Source organism: Podarcis cretensis (assembly GCF_951804945.1).
Source record: "Podarcis cretensis genome assembly, chromosome: 12".
Lineage (NCBI taxonomy): Eukaryota > Metazoa > Chordata > Lepidosauria > Squamata > Lacertidae > Podarcis > Podarcis cretensis.
In genome coordinates, this window is record NC_137181.1 from 15,581,696 (window position 1) to 15,603,688 (window position 21,993).

The 21,993-nt window shown below is 44.4% G+C and overlaps 1 protein-coding gene across 9 annotated transcripts in view; it reads right to left on the reverse strand.

Moving 5' to 3' along the window:
- Nucleotides 1–21,993, reverse strand: part of ADARB2 (adenosine deaminase RNA specific B2 (inactive)) — a 387,063-nt gene that overhangs the window by 99,770 nt on the left and 265,300 nt on the right. For all 9 annotated transcript variants that reach the window (XM_079946714.1, XM_079946710.1, XM_079946707.1 and 6 more), the window contains one exon: nt 17,831–18,738. In XM_079946714.1, the coding sequence (XP_079802840.1) occupies nt 17,831–18,738 (908 nt within the window). The remainder of the gene's footprint in view (nt 1–17,830; nt 18,739–21,993) is intronic.

Consider the following 21,993-nt stretch of genomic DNA (forward strand, 5'->3'; position numbering starts at 1 on the left):
AGAACGGACAGATCCTTCCGTCCCTAGCATGGACACACCTCTGCCATGCTGCGTGTGATTGCAGCAGCCTGAGAAAGGGGCACTATGATTGTAGAAACTGCATGAGTCTCCCCTGACCCCATGGCTATGTGAGTATAGGTGACAGTTCATATGCATGGAGCGGTTTCCATTTACAGAATCTGTTCTGTGCGAAACAGTTCCAAGGCGATGCAAATGTGAATTCTGGCAGCAAAATAAAAATAAATAGAAATTAAAAAAAAATCTAAAAGATAGCTAAAAACCTGGTGCAATGTCAGGAAAAAGGAGTTCAGTTCCTACAAAGGATAATAGTACAGATTTACTGTACACAGTTGTTGTAAGGATTGCAACTAGATCTTGCGAGTGAAATGCTTTGAACAAAAACACTCTACAAATGTTAAGCAGTATCATGTGTACTTACGAGGAACTCAGGCTTTCCAGGTCTGTGGATCCTTACGTGGCCAAAAAGGGCACTATCCACATGTAAGTGGGAGGCAGCATCAGCTTGAGATGAATGCTAAGGTATTCAAAAGTACTCCTCAAATCCTAGGGGAGGAAACCGCCAACAGTAATGACTGAGCATATTCTGTGGACACAATGCAGATGGTCTGTTTTGGGTCCGTTTTTGGCTGGAGGTAGAGAGCTGGAACACCACTAGGCACTAGGGAGTAGGAATGGAATGGAGTATCCAGGAACTCAGGGTGGCTGGCTGGCTCCCTCTACTCCACATTAGAACATTTTATTGCAGTGGTACCTCGGGTTAAGAACTTAATTCATTCTGGAGGTCCATTCTTAACCTGAAACTGTTCTTAACCTGAGGAACCACTTTAGCTAATGGGGCCTCCCGCCGCCACTGCGCGATTTCCGTTCTCATCCTGAAGCTAAAGTTCTTAACCCGAGGTACTATTTCTGGGTTAGTGGAGTCTGTAACCTGAAGCGTCTGTAACCTGAAGCGTCTGTAACCCGAGGTACCACTGTACCACTTATTACTATTACAGTTTTTTTAAAAATAAAATAAAAAGGCAGCTTGGGTAAAAACTGAAAATGGACTGCTGAGAACACTGCTAATGGAAGGAAGCATTTTGAACTCTTCCTGCACTCTTGATGTGCAATATATTTTAAACATCTCTCTCTCTTAAGGCTACAGCATAATATTCTGCCTATTTGCACCCTTCCTGGGCAAAAGAGCAGATAAGGAAATATTTTTTCATGAGTGTGGCTGCAGGGCAATAAAAGTGTTGTGTCCATCGATAACTGGACAGTGTTTCTTATTTTACTTGCTTGCTGCTTCTTGCAGAGCTTTTATGTTCCTTTCTGCTCCTCTTGCTTGCTGCAGAATGAATTTTGCCAGTGCTGTTCTTTATTTACTACCTTTAATAGCACAGTGAATCTTCACAGCCTTATGGACCTAAACTTCTACCTTGGTACAGCTTATATCTTGTTATAAAAGACAGTGGCAACTTGATATCTCCTAATGAAAAGAAAACCAAATTGAATGGAAGAATAAACGAGAGCTGGGCACATCCCCCCCACAAAGTCTCCATCCTATTAGTGTTCAGAGAAATTGAGGGGAGCAGTTCGCTGAATTTCTTCAGGGGGAGCAAAAATTCTCCAACAGTTTCTCAGAGGGGAGGCTCACCATTAGCATGGCAGTAACATTATCATCTTCATTTTTTCCTGAGGGTTGTTGGGTATTTTTTTTGCTGCCTCTCCTGTGTGGCAGCAAAAGCAATCAGGTCAGCAATGCTACAGGAACTGGTGCTTCTCTTTCTGTATGGGGAAAGTGGGGGGCACTGTGTGAAGTGACAGCAACACAAAAAGATAAACATGGTGAAGAATATTTGGTGAAAATTCTGTAAAAGCCCCTTTTTTCTGGAGGCTTTTTGGTTCTGAGGGAAAAAATTCCAGGACACCCCCCCCCCCGACATCTTCCTAGAAAAATGTCTTCTGAGACATTTCGGCTCAACTTTATAATAAGCTAGTTGTCTTCAACATTTTCAGATCCAGAGCTTCCTGCCACCAGTTAATTTGGTAACCTCAGATCTTTCTCCTTATATTTATTTTCCTGTTCACTCATCTGTTTCTTTCTTTCTTTCTTTCTTTCTTTCTTTCTTTCTTTCTTTCTTTCTTTCTTTCTTTCTTTCTAAAACACCCCTTCCAAATGTGTGGTGGTTCCATTGATGAGTTGCACCATAGATCAGGATTCTATCCGCTGATGACTAATAGGATAAGCAACCATCACTCTGTCCAGTGGCATTGGGGTAAAATTTGAAGTGTGGGCACTCATCGTGGCAGTCCCTAAAAACATGCACCTAGTGCCGGATTTACGTATAAGCTAAACAAGCTATAGCTTAGGGCCCCACTCTCTTGGGGCTCCTAAAAAGAATAAAGTGAAAAAAACTGGATTTCTAAAATATAAGATAAAAAAAAAATAAAAAAACCCTACATACAGCAACAGTGTTTTGTGTTGTGTAGGTTCCTATGATTTCTAAAATATAAGATAAAAAACAAATAAAATAAAACCTACATACAGCAACAGTATTTTGTGTTGTGTAGGTTCCTTATGATCGCCGAAGAATTGATGCTTTTGAATTATGGTGCTGGAGGAGACTCTTGAGAGTCCCGTGGACTGCAAGAAGATCAAACCTATCCATTCTTAAGGAAATCAGCCCTGAGTGCTCACTGGAAGGACAGATCGTGAAGCTGAGGCGCCAATACTTTGGCCACCTCATGAGAAGAGAAGACTCCCTGGAAAAGACCCTGATGTTGGGGAAGATTGAGGGCACAAGAAGAAGGGGACGACAGAGGACAAGATGGTTGGACAGCGTTCTTGAAGCTACAAACATGAGTCTGACCAAACTGCGGGAGGCAGTGGAAGATAGGAGTGCCTGGCGTGCTCTGGTCCATGGGGTCACGAAGAGTCGGACATGACTAAACGACTAAACAACAACAACAAGGTTCCTATGATATAAGTAATGGGCCCCATCTGCTAGCCTGCTCCCTAAAATATCACTGGTTTGCTCATTTCTATATCAGTTACTTTGATAAACTACATATTTTGTTATGTGCAAATGGCTTTAGATACCTATTAGGTCCATAAATTACCATATAGCATATATTCAACACAAAAAACAGGGACAATTTGTTGTTGACAAAGGACAGCTGCGCATATAAAGGGCCCCATTACCTTCAGTAGCTTAGGGCCTCATCAAACCTAACTCCGGCCCTGCATGCACCCACTCTCAGTGTAAACCCATTTAAATTAATGGACAAGTTCCTTAAGTGCACAGAACAGAACATTGGAAAAATATCTCTAGCAATCTGAAATGTGAGTTATCACTTCAGATTCTAAAGGCAAGCAATAGTTAAACCACTAAAGAAATGGAAAAGAAGTACCCAGCTTCTGCTTTATTATTTTCTTAGGTAGCTGGATGTCAGACATGCTGCTTCCACCGTCCCAAAAATCATTGTTAGATAGAGAAAAATATTACTTAATATCAAGGCTGGGAAACCTGGCCTTGAACTCACATCATCCATGCTAGCTAGGTCTTGTTGGGAGCTAGAGTCTAGAAACACCTCGAGGGTTTCAGGTTTCAGAGCCTCGATGTAAACCATTGTGTACAATAGATTATATTCTCACAGCAAATAATACTAGAGCTTGAAATATAATGGGTGTGTTCTTTGGGGCAGAGCTGGCAACTGGAGCCAGATTAAAGCCCACTTGAACTGGCAAGATGAGTGGAAATTATCGCGACCTTATGGGGGTGGGTGATGAGGCTGTGGTGATTCATGCAAAGTCTGCTTTGTCATGTTGGCGTTCGACCAAAGAGGGAGGCTGGTAGCTCTGAAGGGCCGCCACCTCTGTTCTTGCTCATTGAGCCAATTTTCCCCTTTATGCTTGTATGACAAATGAGGATGGAGTGGGCCCAGTAGCTCTCACTGTCTTGTCCAGGAAATATCCCCAGTGGATCTTGTCCTCTTGTCAAGGCCTGGCCTTCTTCCCACTTCATAGCTGCTTCTTAGCAGAGGCAGAAGTAAGGCCGATATCCATAGCCAAAGAAAAATGACCGCTGAGGCAAATATGAGCCTTACATTCCCCTTCCCGTAATGCCTCCAATTTAATAACTGTCTGCAGAAAAGAGTGTTTCTCACCATGAGTTATTTAGTCACTATTCCATCTAGGGTATCGCTGACATTCTGAAGGGAGCATCTAAAGGGATGATTTGCTGTCAGTCTCTTGTATGCTTTAAGTCCATTCATTTTCTACCTCTAACAGGGGAAGATAATGCTGTGATACAAAGTAAAAGATAGATGATAAAAACAATTCTTTAAAGGGGGAGAAGGAATCAGACACCAGAGACTTGGCTGGGGGGAAAATATATGACAGAATGCTCCATTCTCCCGCTCAAAGTAGCGCAATAAACTATATTGGAAGCGAAATACAGTTCATAGGAGGAGTATCAGAATATGTATTTCAGCAGTCTCTACATGGTACTGAAACGCTTTGAAAGCCGATGATTTGTGTCACCATATTCATATTTCCCTGTCAAGAATACAATGCTCCTTGCTGCTATTTCAGAACTAATATGAACATTATTAAAACAGGTGAGAATTACAAGGGATTGGTGGTTAGAAACTTCCAATTTAAATATAGGTAAGCCCAAATTATTATTTTCCCTTCTTTTTTACCACGTGTGCATGTGAGATCACTTTTTATTACATTAATACCTGCCCTTCCTCCATGGAGCTCAGAGGGATGTATGTGGGATCATTTCTTCCTTATTTTAGTCATTATTTCCTTTCCTTTTTTTTTTAATTCTTTTTATTAATTTTCACATTAGATCACCAAAAAGAAAAACAAATCAACGGTTACAACAGTTGTAAAAAACCCCAACACACACAAAAAAGAAAACTATTATTTCCATTTCTCTATTCCACTTTCCCTCTCTATCCCACCACTACATGTCAGCGGCGGCTAACAGCAGTGAAAGATAAAATTACAATGTTCCTAGTTCCTTTTGGGGAAGCCATGACTGTTTAATCACCAACCAGGAGCAAGAAACTTTAAGCAGGCCAACATACCAAAAGGCCTGTCTACACAAGATGAAGCATATTCCAGAGTTTGGGCTCTCTGAAAGCCCTTATCCCAGTAATCCTCACCAGGGGCATTGCATGAGCTAAAGGCAGTTGGGGCAGGCATGCACGAGCGCCTGGAGGGCAAGGTGAGCTGGGGCCCAGTGCGCCAAGGGAGAAATGAGCCCTCTTGGCCATGGTGCCTTGTGGGGTCAGGGCCGGTGGAGTTTCAGGAAAGTGAACATTCCAAGCCCTACCTGGAAATGCCAGGGATATGAACCTGGGACCTTCTGCATGCACAGCAGGTGCTTCACCATAAGCTATGGCCCTTCCCCTCTCCTCCATCAGTAGGCTCTGGGAGGTTTATCTAGTGGCAGCTGTGGAAGGCAGCAGTAAGGTAAAGGTAAAGGACCCCAGGACAGTTAAGTCCAGTCAATAGCGATTGATGGGGTTGCAGCGCTCATCTCGCTTTCAGGCCGGTGTTTGTCCACAGACAGCTTTCCGGGTCATGTGGCCAGCATGACTAAACCGCTACTGGCACAACGGAACACCATGACAGAAACCAGAGTGCATGGAAATGCTGTTTACCTTCCTGCTGCAGTGGTACCTATTTATCTACTTGCACTGGCATGCTTTCGAACTGCTAGGTTGGCAGGAGCTGGGACAGAGCAATGGGAGCTCACCTCGTCATGGGGATTCGAACTGCCAACCTTCCTATTGGCAAGCCCAAGAGGCTCAGTGGTTTAGACCACAGCGCTACCCGCAGCAGTCACAGCACTCTGAGTCGGGTCCAGCCACATTTTAAATTTCTCTTTTAATGCAGTGCTGCTCCAGGGAAAACGACTCAGCTGCCCATTTGAGCTTGGAGTATTAGGCCAATTTTTGTAAAGAAGTGGAGAGACATGTGGGCATCATCAGCGGGCCCTACCAGCTGACTACAGATACCAGGGGTTGACCAAGGCCCTGCCCTTTATAAAGAGCTCTGCACACACTCTGATGTACACAGAATCGTAGAGTCTGAAAGGACCACAAGGCTCACCTAGCCCAATTCCCTGTGATTCAGGACTCTTTTGCCCTGAGAATAAGAATCTCATGCTCCACCAGCTGAGCTCTCCATAACTTGAAGTTAAGTGATGAGCACCTTCATGAACAAGGTCTTCCACTCTTCACTGCAATCAGGTGGGACCTGCTGAATTTGGGACTTGCACCCAAGCAAGCATGGTTAGGTTCAAACTGTATATATGCAGATGGTGAGCAAGATACCCTGTAGTTATTACTTCCAGTGATGACCTTTGTGACTTCATAGAAGTCCTTCCCCACAAATTAATCATGAGCTATTAGGAAGCTATTCCCCATATCTCACGCCAACTCTCTCGGCAAACCGCAAAACTCTCTTCCAGAGGGGAGAAAAATATACTTCCTTAGTCTATTGAGGATTACCCATGTCAGGGGAAGTTATATGATTGTCTTTAGCGCTGATAGGAATTACTTTCAGGGTGTTCCAGCTCATTACATCCAGCCTTCATCAGCTATTTTCCAAACTGCAGTAACCTTTGCGATACAGGTGCTGTAGATCTCTGTCCTATTGATTCCACTTTTGCAGCTACACGGGGCTCATGTAAACAGAGTGCAAAGCCAGATAGGAAACTGTAAAACAGCAAGCAATTTGGCACCTTGAAGAACACAGATAAAAACTTAAGGTAATCAGCACAAATGTTGTGGAACTCATTTCGATGTATAGCGGGGGCTGTAATCCGCATCTATCTAACATAGAAGCTCTGAGATACAGATCCGAGTGATACAAACAGACTGATCTAAGCCTAGTTGGTAGTATTACAGCTGCAGCAGATTTCTGTAATACTACCAACGAGGCTTGTGGGACGCAGGTGGCGCAGTGGGTTAAACCACAGAGCCTAGGACTTGCTGATCAGAAGGTCGGCGGTTCAAATCCCCGCAACGGGGTGAGCTCCCGTTGCTCGGTCCCAGCTCCTGCCAACCTAGCAGTTCGAAAGCACGTCAAAGTGCAAGTAGATAAATAGGTACCACTCCAGCGGTAAGGTAAACGGTGTTTCCATGCGCTGTTCTGGTTCTCCAGAAGCGGCTTAGTCATGCTGGCCACATGACCCGGAAGCTGTACGCCTCCTCCCTCGGCCAATAGAGTGAGATGAGCACCGCAACCCCAGAGTCGGTCACGACTGGACCTAATGGTCAGGGGTCCCTTTACCTTTACCTTTTTATCCAATTGTCCATCCTTCCTGCGCTGTTTCTATTCCACCCAGTGGCTGGATCTCAAATCCCCCAGAAAAACTTCCAACTTTGCCTTAAGGTCTGCAAGCTTCACTATTGCACGCCTTTTCCGAAACCGATTAAAACAACAACAGAGGAGCCTAGCTTCCAATATCGGTGACGCCTTATATTCCCACCCCCTCCCCAGTAACTTCAAGCACTGCAGAACAAGTGTTTAATTTACTCGGATCAATTTCTGTCAAAGGCACACAGGGAGCCTCTTTTCAGCTTGCCTCTGCGACGTTTCGTCTCTTCCCCGCTGATCAGTCTGGTGCCACTGGTGTTTATCTTGCGAACCGGTCGCTATTGCATGCTTACTTAATTGATCCTTTGTATTCACACAGGTCACCCTGGATAGGTGAGCATAGCATCCCAATGTTCATTTTCTGCTCCGTTTTGACTTTATTTCAACAACAATCCTCCCTAAGGTGCTGCTGTGCTGTTTACAGAACTCAAGGTTTAACTCCTACCTTGTTTTCTAGCTTTTCTGAAATATGAAAGGGATCGGATGGACTTAATATTTTGCTCTGGCCTGTACATGGACTATCAACCCGCAGCTGCATCAACAAGAATGTTCTTGTGTCTTTTATTCTTAAAAAAAACAACAGAGCACAAAAACTTACATTCTTTCCCCTGCTCTTCCATGTCTGCAGAAGAGAATATTTCAGAACAGCAACATCAAAGACACCTAGTAAATCTGACAGACATTTTACTGAGCTCTCCCACTTTCTTTTTTATGAATGCAAAATTTAAAGAGGTGAATTTATGCACTTGGGTCTGTCAGGCTTTCCCCTGCTTTTCTTTTTGGAAGGAGGCTGGAGGAATGGTACTCATTTATCTCCCGTCATTGCTCTACAGTACATGATGATAGCAGTATCTATATCTTTCTGTGTTAATTTCCATCAAAGCACAGCTACATGTAAAGTATGTTGCCGGAGGTTTTACCCTGTAAATACAGGGGGCATCTCCTTCCCATGACTGTTATTATCATTAATGCACACATTCCCCAAATCAGCCCGTCTTCTTTTTTTCCTGATTGGAGTTTCTATGACAACACAGGAACACTGTGATTTTGATTTATGGAACTTCTGTAAATCTACCATTCTGCTACTTAGGAGGAGAAATGATCTCTACCTAGGACACCAATGCTACAGGAAAAAACCCAACACTGACAGAAAGGAAACTACATGCCCAGAGAAACCACATTTTGTCCCTAGAAGCTAAGCAGGTATGATCCTCATCAAGACCTGGATGCGAGACTGTGTGCGTGTTTGCTGCTCTCTGAGTTCTGTGACATCACAGCAGTTCAACGAATAGGAAAGAGAGGATTGCAGGCAACAGGTAACTTGCAGATAATCAGTGTTTAGCTACGCAATTTCTGCTATCGTGTATTTATTTGTTACGGTTTTGTGCTCCCTCAGAACGGTTAGGGATAAAGTGTCGAATGAACAGCAACAGTGTTTGAGCTATGCCATAAATACTCTGTTGGCTTCCTGCGTCTCAGTAAGTGCAACCCACACTTTTTATGTATATAAAAAACCCTTTCTCTCTTACAGTGAGGGCGGCAGACATCTTTGCATACAGAAAAAAGATAATGTTTAAAAAGCCCCAAGCATACTCTCATGATGGCTGATTATGTTATGTCAGATGTGTGGCACAAGTGGGTTTTTTTTACACCAAGCCTTGCTGCTATGAAGTTCAAATGATGTTTGTCATTAGCAGCCCCTTGCTTTTCAATGCACATCTGGCCTAATAATGTTTAAAGTCAGGAGATGGGGGTGCAAATGAAAGTCACAAAGGAGCACAAGATTGAAGCCTCCATCTCGGCAGCCCTGTTCCCCCAAGTACTTTGTCTCCAGGATCTTGGCCCATGAAGGATTAAGCCGCATATCAGGGTTCCTTGAGAGCCACAAGCATAGGAGCCAATTCCTACGGGTCAAGGTCTCTTTGCACACACACCCTAAAATATTTGAGGCTAGTGTCTCAAAACTGGCAACACATGAAACCTGTACTCAGAATAGTTTTGTTGCCATGAGTAGTATACCTTTTGCTTTCTTCATCCTTTCAAACAGCAGTACTGTATTGCTATTTCTTTCTGCACACCCCGCAATATATTTACCAAACTCCAACTTTGTTCCTGATTCAAGCTCCTATTTTGCAGAAAATAAACAACTTCAGAACCTGGTATTTCTTACCAAAGCTCCTGTTTTGCAGGAAACAAGTGACTTTTGTGGTTGTGCTAAAGCCTTGTAGACCTGATCTGGATAGATTGGTTGTCATGCGGATGCTTGTTAAGAAAGAAAAGTTTTTGGGGATTTCAAGCATGAGATTCAAACATACTTTTAAAGCAATAGATAGTTTGACGCTGTCAGTCTCATGCAAACTCAGCCCATCTCATGCATGTGAAACATGAGAAAGTGTTGCAGAATTACTGGATGTAGTCCTGTAGTTAAAATGTCTCTTATTGACTGCTGCACAGGACCAAAGAGACACTAGAATATTTCCCTGACCGGCTGCATGAACACTCTGGAGTGCTCCATTGTTGGGATATTTTTTGTGTGTGTCTTACTCTTTCAGTCTTTCCCAGCGAGCTGAACATGAAAACATCATGTTCATGTTCGTCAGGAACACCACAAGAGGGAGTCAGAACTCAGTGGTAGCTCAAATCTGCCTGCTGCTCTGCATTCTGGAAATGAAAAGCTGTTAGAATAAATTTGAAGCTTCCTTGATGTGCACTGAATGCCAGCCATAAATAGATAAAGAATGCAATTTTGGAACGGATGCCAGCAGCAGCCCAGCTCCGGCAGAGGAGTTTTGCACGGGACCCAACGAGAGAGAGAGAGAGAGAGAGAGAGAGAGAGAGAGAGAGAGAGAGAGATGGACGTTCATACAGGCTGCACACTCATATCCCATGGCCCTGCCTGGGGGGACAGGGCACACTCTCTTATCTGGTGTAAAGTAGATCATAATGAAGCCTTTATAAATATGGGGGAGGGGGTGCAAGCCGAAGAGCCGCTTTAATGAGGGCTGGCAGGATTCTGAAGCGCAGCCCCTTCTCACCTTCTCGCAGAGCTGGACAAAAAAGACCCGAGGAGTCTCTGATGGTTGTAAAAGTGGCTGCTTTGAAAGACATCTTTATGAGATGATGACTCTGGACTGAGACTCCAAGCTTTCATCTAATAAATAGCCTTGCTCCTTGGCTCGAGATGTAATAATGTTTCCGAACAAGCCCCTCTCACAATAATGCCTCAGAGCAGTAATAATTCACTACCCAATTGGTGGACAGATCCTTGCCATCAACTCCCTGCAGAGGAGAGGTTGCTCTAAATGAGGAAATAAGTCAAAGTTAGCAGGAGCCATAATGGGCCCCACTATGTTCAAGTGAGATGGCACTCGCTATCTTCAAGTGAGGCAAGACTTGTTTGAGCTGAGCCGTGCTTTGGAACAATGGATGCAAGCTTTAAAGTCACACAAAACTCTTCTTCGGAAGACGTGGCCCGCCCCAGGCAGGCAAACAAATAAAAACTTTTTAAAAGGGAGGGAATCAATTCTGCTTTTTTAAAAAATGCTGATCTGTCTAACTATGTTCCCTGCCTTTTCAAAAAAACAGAAGTTGGTGGTGACTTCTATGCATATCATCCAGCCAGGGTAAGAAATGCATGAGTCCCATTAATTTTCAAAGGGGGATTCTAAACATCTCACATTAAAATAAATGGTGCTTAATTGTGGTTGGATTAAGAATAACGCCACTCCCGACATAAGGAGGGGGGGGGTTTGCGGGCTCATGCCCCACCTACATCCTCGCGGGGCTGGCTACAGCCCCGCGGGACTTGGGAATCCCGGGATTCATCATTCAGCGCGCCAGCCAATTGGCTGGCGGCGGGGGCAGGCTTAGTAGAGTTCATTTAAGGTCGGGGCAGCCCGTGCTCTCCCCTTTCTTTCAGTCAGCTGCAGTTTCCCACCCACCCATCCTCTAGGTTTTCATTTGGACTTTGCTATGGACTTTGGTTGGTTGCTGCAAGGGGCCTGGTAGGAGTTTTTCCACTTGGCTAATTGGCATTATTTTGGAAGCCACTTGGTTTTTTCACCTACCTCGTAGCAAGAGGTCACAACACCTTTGGTTTGGGCGGTTAGGCATTGGCAGGGGTATTATTATGCAAACTAAGGCCCATCTAGTTCAGCATCTCAAAGGCCAACCAGATGTCTATGGGAAAACCCACAAGCAGAGCCTGTGGGCAACAGCCCTCTCCTCTCTTTTAACATCCAACAACTGATATTCAGAGGCATAGTTGGCCTATGATGTCAGGCCCAGAGGCCCCTGCTGGAATACTAAGTTCCCAGCATTTGCCAGATCATTTCTGTTAAGTTAAATTCATGGAAGGTAAGGCTATCGGAGGCTGACTATACCTTTGAATATCAGTGAACCAGTGCTAGATCAAGTGATTTTTTAAAGAAGCTCCTGTTATAACAATGCACACACAGATCAGCTGTCTCTCTTGAAATGAATGGTGCGTGACTTTAGATGAGGAGCTTCACAAATGCATTGGAACTCTCTTATCCACAAGAAATTGCAGGCTGGGTTGTAAAAGTCTGTGCCTTTAAGAAAAATCTGGCTTATTTTACAGTGTCAGCCTTTTAAGCCTTACTCTTAGGAAATGCATAAGGTTTAATTACTGACGACAGAAGCACATTTAGAATGATTTCAATGGTTTTGTTTATAAAGCTCTGGGATTGTTAGACTTAATTTTATACCCTGGGTAATGAAAACTAGCTTGTATATTTGTTTTAATTAAAAATTGCTATACACCAATCTATAACTTAGGGCAATCCTATAGAAGAAATTAAATGAAGAAATCAGTCTCCTTAAGGCTTAAAAGGACTGAGTAACCAGCACTCACTCTAGCACTGATGCATGGGCTTTTAAAGCTGGTGAGATAGCTAAAATGCATGCTAACGAGCTGCAAAATTGGGTAAGGCTGTGAGAGAATGAAAGGCTTTAATTAAAACCACTAATTTTTAATGATATTTGTCTCTTTTACCTGAGAGGAGGGACAGCAATTTTTGACTTTAGCACTTATCAGCGATTGGTTCTGCACGATTTTTGCTGCCAGGATAGAATGAATGGTGATCTGATGAACTGTGTTTCAAGGCCTTTTCATGATATTCCCATATTGTGAGTGTGTATGTGTGGCCTCACCCAGAACACATGTAAAGTCTCCTTTCTCTTCCCATCTCCTAAAATATGCAGTGCTACACTCTTCTGTCTCAAGTTGTTTAGTCTCAGGAATATTTACCAGGAATGTGTGAAACCCCCAGAAGGAGTTGTTTTGAATGTTGTTTTGCCATTCCTGATGATTGCAGTGGCAGCAGTGAGCTGAGGTTCCTGGATTAGGCAAATTCATTGAGGAGAAGACTATTGATAGCTACTAGCCATCATGACTATGCTCTGCATGCGCTGTTGGAGACAGTGGCTAGAAACCACTATAGGCGAGAGTGCCCTTTTGCTCCTACAACCAGTGGCGGAGCAAGCTGATTGGGCGCCTACGCTGCGCAAAGGGGCGGGGCCAGCCGGTGCAGGATGCTCCACAGGGCCTCCAAGGAGTCTGCCTGCCTCCTCCCACTCAGCCACCCTACAGCTGAAGGGAAGGTGGTGGGTGGACCGTTTGGGGCAGCGTGGTGCCTGCGGGTGCCCAAGTTACTGCATCACTCCCAGGAGAGACGCGTGGCTCGGGCGTGCTGCAGGCCCTGCGGTGAGTGCTGCCCAGCATTTTGCCACCTCCCCTCAGTGGTGACACCTGGGGTGGCCCGCCCTTACCACACCCCACTTCCTCCGCCCCTGCCTACAACCAAGGTAATTCTGAGGAAAGTTGTATGTATGGCACTGAGACATGGGGGTATACCAGTGTATCTACAGTGGTACTCCGGGTTACAGACACTTCAGGTTACAGACGCTTCAGGTTACAGACTCCGCTAACCCAGAAATAGTACCTCAGGTTAAAAACTTTGCTTCAGGATGAGAAGAGAAATCGTGTGGCGGCGGCACGGCCGCAGCGGGAGGCCCCATTAGCTAAAGTGGTACCTCAGGTTAAGAACAGTTTCAGGATAAGAACAGACCTCCAGAACGAATTAAGTTCTTAACCCGAGGTACCACTGTATTTTGGAAGTGGTGCAGAATTCCTTTATGAGAATTACATCAACTTCAAGTGCCCCAGTTTTCCAGGAACAGTCCCAGAATTACAAAAACCACCCTGGCTTCTGAATTGATCCTGGAATGTCCCTGTTTCCCCTGTCAGTGCTGCCAGCACTGAGTTTAGGGAAGAGGATGAGCCAGACTTGTACCAGGTGGCTCCTGCTATGAGGGAGCATCCCATGGCCACTTGGGCAGCTCTTGCTATGACTCTTTTATGGGCAAAAACTGGACCAATCTTTATGGAAACTTGCGCTCATGTTACACTTGCCTCTTATTGTCAGAAGCTTGTTTTCAAGAATGACTCCTGCCTGCCAAAAAAAAAAAAAAAAATGCTTTCAAGTACATCTGCAAAGTTTAGCCCAATTGTTTTGAGTAAATATTGTCAGAAGTATCCTACACGTTTATGGGATTAGCACTGGAGCTTTACTTTCTTCTTCTACTAGAGCTAAGCAGATGTTTAGGGAGAGAATTCACCTCCATTTTAAGCGATTTGTATTCAGTTGCACAAATGTTTTATTCTTATCGGTATCTATTATACAGAATGACATTTGGCCTGGAGAATTATTTTATAATCCTTACTGTTGCTTCTTGAAGAAAACCATCTACAGCCTTGCGTCTCCAATATATGCCCTCTGCTTTCTTGGATGGGAGGTTTAATGACATTCCAGCTTGCCAAAGACTCTGTTATTTGTGAGTCCGGCGAGATGGAGGATGTCTCCCATTGCCTGTTAAGCTGCCCCTTATATGAGCACCCTAGGCACAATTATCTTACTTGTATCCTCCAGTCTCTGTCAAACAGACCCATCCTAGACCAGATATATGCCGTGCTTGCAGGCAAAGGCATATTCATTACCATCCAAGTAGCAAAATTTGTTCTGGCAGCCAGGAAAACATGACCCAGGTTCCAAAAATCTTAGGTAAGCGGGTGAGATGTGATTCTGGTTTAGTGTATTTTTAACTGTAGTGTGTGATTTACATTGGGGGAGGGAGTACCCCCCAAATTTTCTTTTGTATTCTTTTGTATGTCCATCAGCTGAATATGTCAGAACACCTATTTGCTGTATTTGTATTGTGGTAGCCTATTACATGTCTATTTATTTGTTATCTAAGACATTTATGTACTGCTTAATCATTAGCATTTCTGAATGCATTGTATATAGCAACACACTATACAGAAAATGAAGCAATAAAACAAGTGTGGCGGCAGCACCTACACTTTGGAATTCCCTATCTATTGATATCAAACAGGGGCCTTCACTCGACTCTTTTTAGCACCTGCTGAAAACATTCCTATTTAGACTAGCCTACCCAGATGCTTAGAAAGCTGAGGTAATTTTAATCTGTTTCGGCAGGTTTTTAAGTATGGCTGTAATTTCCCCCCTAAATTTTATTGTTTACCCTTTTGTAAAACGATTTGATTCTTTACAACCAAGCAGTGTACAAGTTTATGAAATAAATTAATAAATGAAAATGTTACTATTTATACACCGCCCATCTGGCTGGCTTGCCCCAGTCACTCTGGGCGGCTCCCAATACATATAAAAACATAACAAAGCACCAGACATTAAAAACTTCCCTAAACAGGGCTGCCTTCAGATGTCTTCTTTAAGTCAGGTAGTTGTTTATTTCCTTGACATCTGGTGGGAGGGCGTTCCACAGAGCGGGTACCACTACCAAGAAGGCCCTCTGCCTGGTTCCCTGTAACTTCACTTTTCGCAGTGAGGGAACTGCCAGAAGGCCCTCGGAGGTGGACCTCAGTGTCTGGTCCGAATGACAGGGGTGGAGATGCTTCAAGTAAACAGGTATCACGCTTGGGAGAGAGTTCCACAGTCATGGGCCCACCAGCACTGAATGTTTGGCTTTTAGAGGTTATGAGCTATGCATCTGAGCCATGGGGAAACACTAACAGAGGCTCCCCCCCTCCAGATCTCAGTGATTGGGCCAGGATATAAGGGGCCAGGTGGTCCTTAGGTTATCCTGGACCCAAGGTCCTATAAGAACCTTGTAAATTAATACCAGAGTCTTGAACATGGCCCAGTGATCTATGGGCAGCCAGTGCAAGCTTTTAAGCACCAGGGTTATGTGCTAGTGGTCATCTGCCCCCATCAAAAGTCAAGCATTTTGCACCTGCTGAAGCAAGAGTAGCTCCACAAGAAAGTTTCATTCATAAACAATATTCCCAGTCTAGGCCTGTGTCCCGATTGTGTGCACTCTAACTTATTTACCTTCACCTTAAGCAGTGTAAAAGCACAGCCACTGAGGTATGCCCTCGCTGTATCTCAAAATGCTTGCATGTGTCTTAGGTCTGCCGACGGCACTTTGCTCATATTGCCTTAAGCCAAAGCCCTTCATGTGAATGTTTCTGCCTTTGCCCTAGCCGTTGTTCACTCTCCCCCAGCCCCAGTTCAAAAACTGAGGTGTGGGGACTGTTTTATTTGACTACTCAGCTCCACATGGTTATTTGATAAGCCTTGATCTCTGTGCTGGGAAACAGGACAGAAAATACCCAGCATCCTTGTTCAAAACCAGACATGCCTACAGCCCACACATGTGTGAGTCCGCAGTTTGTTCAATATATTTAAAAGCAGAACAAATGTACAAAGGTGACTGGACTCTCAAGACAGCCCATTTGCTTTACCATCATGAGAGTGAGGCAAAAATAAAAGAAAATACACATTAGCAGCACACCAGGCAAAGAAGAGTTGACCTGGAGTTAGAGATGTCAGAGAATTCTGCCGTAAACACAAATGGGAACAGAAATTTGCAAGTTCACCTGAGGTCAGGAACAGAAACCACACAAGTGAATATGAGCAGTATTTGCTATTGTTTGGGGTTTTCTAAGTCCACAGATTTTATGTAAAGAATTACATAATTTTGTGCATTGTTTTTGACGTTTCCCTTCCACCAATGGTTTCTGCCATCATGGGCAGCAAGACAAATAACAAGTTTTAGTGGAAGCTGAATTGTAGCAGAACGGAAACAGTGTTGACTGTGATGAACAGATGAAGGGGTGGAAATTGCTGCCTCTTTACATTCCTATCTGCAAGGCAAAACTGCTCACCATACAACCCCTCTCCACAGCACACTGATCTCATCATGCACAGCAGCAAGCAAAACATATGATTGTATAGCTCTCTCCTAAGAAAACGATTTTTGGGGGTGAAGGTATGGATTCCAAATCCCATTTTTAACTCTTGAAGTGCCAACTTACAATCCTGTTCCGAAAATATGCAAGAACAACCAACAGCAATAAACGAGAAAGACTTCAGAGACAACCCATACGAAGGTCAGGGAGAGTACATACAAGTGCCCTATCTTTCTCCAACCGCTCTCTTCAAAAGGTGAAGGAAAACAAAGGAAATCCCACTTGTATGGAAAATCTGGCCAAAGTACAATAAGACATGGCAGAAATGAGAACTGTGGGTCACATTGAACAGAGAAGGGAGGCGACGACATTCAGGCCTACTAAATCTTTCTACAGCCTTCTAACCAATCAAGACATATATATTTCACATTACTATCTGGAAAACACGAGACTCCTTGAAACTAGCAGCATTTCCCAAATGTGAGAACAGAAGCCTGTTCAGCTTGTTATCTGTGATTCAGCAGTCATAAACGTCTGCTGTATATTTTTGCTTTTTTTATATGTGTCGGTCCACATAAAACATATAATCAGCAAGACACTGTAGAGATATTTTCCTTTCTCTCAGTCAGACATTTGACAACCACACACAAAGATCTTTAAGCTTTGCCAGAAGCAGAATTGTCTGGGGATGAGATCGTGGCGGGGAGAGGCATGTTGTGCACCATGGGTTATTTTTAAGAATGATGTCCCCTTTATCTCTAAACACAACTTGATAGAATAAGAAACAAGGGCGCCATATCATAATGCTACTTTTGGTTATTCCCTTAAGAAACACTACACCCTGACAACAACGAAAAAAGAAGAAGAAAAAGAAGCAGATCTCTGCCTTCATTACATGCAATTGTGTTACAATCTGTGCTTGAAATATTGACGGTCCTTCAAATTTCTGTACTCTCTGCTGCCTCTTTAGAAAATAAGCCATATTATGGCTCTTAATGAGGTAATAATGGAAGCATATGCAAAGGTCTTTGTGTGCGGCTTCTGTGAGAAGATGGGTTTTACTTACTTCATGGTGAGGAGAGCATTCTGATAAAGTCACCATATAGGGCTAGAACAACAAATCACATTAATCTCAAAGAACTCCTTCAGCTGGGCGGTGGCTACCTGAGAGTTCTCACCTGTGGCAAATGATTACATTTACTCCTGCCGGGAATGTGACTGGGCAGCCGAATGTTAAAGAGGGCCTGGAGTGCAGCCTGTGCTGCTTGACCTTTAGCCAGCTTCTTGCTACGTCCCGAGCCTTCAAATGTTCTCCCATCCACTCTTACAGCCATCACAAAACTCTTGATGTGCTGCTTCTCCACAGTCTCCGAAAGGCAGACGTACCTCAGTCCTGACCGCAACTCATTGAGCAACACCACTGGGTTCTTTTCGCTCTCAGCGGCGGACGCCATCTTGCGCTTGTTTTGTTTGGTGTGGCCCATTAAGTCCAAGGTGTGGTATAGCAACCTCCCGTGCCGGTAGGCTGTAGAAAGCAGTTCATTATTAACTGGGTTGTAGACCGAGAAGTCCTTACTGTGCGTCGATGGTTCAAACTCCTTGAACAGAGTGTCTGGAAAGTCCGCCTGGTCTGACGTAAAGTCTGTGGAAGGGTTGAAACAATTCCCCATGGCAAAGTGAGCTTGACATGCATTGGGGAACTGAACAAAAGACTTGAGGGCAAGTTCTGCAGCCCTCATTTTGGCCTTCTTTTTCGTTGGTCCAGTGCCTTCAAATGTCAGCCCATTTACTTCCACGGCAACTGCAAATACTGGTGCATGGACAGGGCCTGTCTGGGAGACCATTTTATACTGTAAACCTGGCTTAAGTTCATGTAGTTGAACCAGGGCGTTCTTTGGCGTTACTGACCACGAGACTTTCTTCCATATGAGCTGGAGTTTGCAGAAGTGTCCGTTGTTGCCCTCTTCTAGAGGCCTTTTCCTTTTGATACTGGAAGCGCCCACCCTTGACCTATCGTTAGAGGTGATTGGATGATCTTCTAGGTTGCCAATGTTACGATTCTCCTTTACTTCTGCACTGCTCGTACCTGTTTGAAAAAGGAAAGAGAAAGTCCGCCAACATTATTGGTGTCTTTGTGAAATCAAAGAATAAGAGCGTGAAAAACAGATTTCACCAATATATTTATGAATCGATATGGGAAGACCTCATTTGGGGAGTTGGTGAGGATTTCCATCTTTATTATAGCTACTTGATTACGACTCCTCTTCCCCATTTTTAAAAAAATGATCAACATGACAAAACCCCAGTTGAATAGCTTATGATCTGACTATGTGGAGTGGAGAAAAGTGAAGAGAGATATTTTCCCTCCCTCTCTTGGGAGGGAAATCTTGGAGCCATCTAGTGAAGCTTGTGGGATATTCAGGTCAGACAAAGGAAAAGACTCATTCACATAGCACATAATTGTCATAGAACAGGCACCCCCCAAACTTGGCCCTCCAGATGTTTGGGGACTACAATTCCTATCATCCTTGAGCACTAGTCCTGTTAGTTAGGGATGGTGGGAGTTATAGTCCCAAAACATCTGGAGGGCCGAGTTTGGGGATGCCTGTCATAGAATCATATAGAGTTGGAAGGGACCCTGAGAATCATTTAGTACAGCCCACTGCAATGCAAGAATCTTTGCCCAACATGGGGCTTGAACCCATGACACTGAGATTAGGAGTCTCATGCTCTACCAGCTGAACTATGCTCCCATAGTTAAGCTATGGAAGTCACTACCACATGGTAAGGTAAAGGTAAAGGTACCCCTGCCCGTACGGGCCAGTCTTGACAGACTCTGGGGTTGTGCGCCCATCTCACTCAAGAGGCCAGGGGCCAGCGCTGTGCGGAGACACTTCCGGGTCACGTGGCCAGCGTGACATCGCTGCTCTGGCGAGCCAGAGCCGCACACGGAAACGCCGTTTACCTTCCCGCTGGTAAGCGGTCCCTATTTATCTACTTGCACCCGGAGGTGCTTTCGAACTGCTAGGTTGGCAGGCGCTGGGACCGAGCAGCGGGAGCGCACCCCGCCGCAGGGATTCGAACCGCCGACCTTTCGATCAGCAAGCCCTAGGCGCTGAGGCTTTAACCCACAGCGCCACCTGCGTCCCTACCACATGGTAAGATAAGGCTATTAAGTGGCTATGAAAATAAGGCTACTAAGACTCCTCTGAGTACCAGTTGCTTGGAAACAACAGTGGGCGAGGGCTGATGCTTTCACACCTTGTGGGCTTCCTATAGGAATCTGATAGACTACTGCAGGAAGGAGGATTCTGGACTGGGCAGGCCTTTGCTTTGATCCATCAGGCTCTTGTGTTCTTACAGACTTCACACTGTGGCCATTTTAAATCACTCCACATGGTCACCTAATGAGCTCCATGCTTCAGTGCAGTAGTCTCCAATGTGGTGTCCTCTAGATGTTTAGGTCTGTGATGACCACAATTGATGGTAGATGGAGTCCAAAATATCTGGAGGGCATCAGGTTGGCGAAGGCTGCTTTAGTGTGATTGGAACTTGGATTTTCCTAGTTCTTCCTACTACACCGCACTAACTCTGAATTTATTAACTTTGAATCTCCTGGCCTTTGGGGCTGATTTGGAAAATGCACTGCTTAAAAAACGAAGAACAACCAACCCAATGTACCTTCACAGGGATGATGTATTTCTTTCTACACTAACTTTAAACACACAGTCTTCCACCAACCACATGCACATATGGATGCAACCTATTTTGTTCCCAGACATATTTGTCTACAGGAAAGCAGGGCAGGTCCTGAAATTCATATCTCTCCCCTCTCTTCATCTAATAGGTTTTTACAGACTCAGTTATCGTACATAATGATATTGAAGCTGGAAAGCATGGAGAGAAAGATAGCTCTTGTTTCACACTCTGTTCAGGTTTGAAAATAATTTGTATTGATTCTGCACCACTGAATAAGAAAACACAGGGGGTTATTTGTATTTATAATTCATATTGCCTTTTCCTGACTCTGTTCCCCCCCAACTTACTTTCATGACGCTGGTTGCATGGCTTTGCGAACATAAAAAAGTATTCTTAGGCCTCCACATGCATTCATGAACACACAGAGTAAGCACTTTTGATAATGTAAAGTAAATAATTCCCTTTGAGATTGGAAAGTTTTCTCACTGTTCTTGCTTCAAATCTATGCAGAGTAATATCCCCTTGTGATTGTAGAAAGATCTGCCCAAACTTGCTCTTTACTATTTATAAGCCATTTTGTAGGGTTTAAATCAGCCCACAGAATCAGGCCTTGCAAAATGACTTGTGAATAGTGCAATAACGTGTAGCCATGTGCTGTTTACTATCATGTGTAAGCAAAAGCCATGGGTTGCAGGCAGCAAACACATCACAATTCCTCCTGCAATAACTGCATGCAGTCCCAATGTGCAAACACCTCTTACATCCCCTCCAACATGTTGAAGTGAAAAACTGGGACATGAGTCTTCCAGGACCATGCTCCCCTGCAAGTCACGTGACCTATGCGAGATTGCAGCCCCAAAGAAAGCTCATTTTCCTGGGCGAGATTGCATGCTCTCATGTGAAAAAATGGGGTATGCTCTTATGAGAACATGAAAAGGATCTGTTGGACGAGGCCAATGGCCCATCTAGTCCATCAGTGGCCAACCAGGTGCCCATGCGTGAGGCTAGCCCACTTTTATCCCCAGGGAGTGGACCTGAATGAAGTACTCATGGGGGCCCAGTCAGATTCACCCCAACCCCCCCAGGCCCGCCTGCCATTGGTTAATCTGGCAGACGGGCTTGATTCAAACTTTTTCCAGCAGAGGGAGAGGGCTGTTACGTCTCCCTCCAGCTGGAAGACCAAATGTTGACACTTCCATGGCGGCAGGCTGGCCCTTTTTCTGCAACCTCATGTTACAGGAAGGTAAGCGGTATTCCCAGCAACTGGCCTTCAGAGGCGAACTGCCTCTGCCAGTGGATGTAGAAAATAGCCATCGTGAGATGCTTGCGTCACCCTCATTACTGACTTTCAGGAGGTATTTGTTTTAATTTGTTATCGACTTCCAAAAACAAAATGGTGCTATTGGCTATTGCCTTTTCAAAACTATTATTGTGGTTGTTAGCTGCCTTGGGTAGTCTCTTTAGAAAGGAGGAATATACATGGGGTGATCAATTTGATTTGATTGATTGATCTGAGCCTGAGATTGGACTGTGCTGCTGCTATCTGGATGCTGAGCAGAAGAATGTGACTGTAGCCTCCACAACAAGGACCCGGATGCCTAAATCTCAACCTCAGAAGAAAACCAAGGCTGAATCCACACAT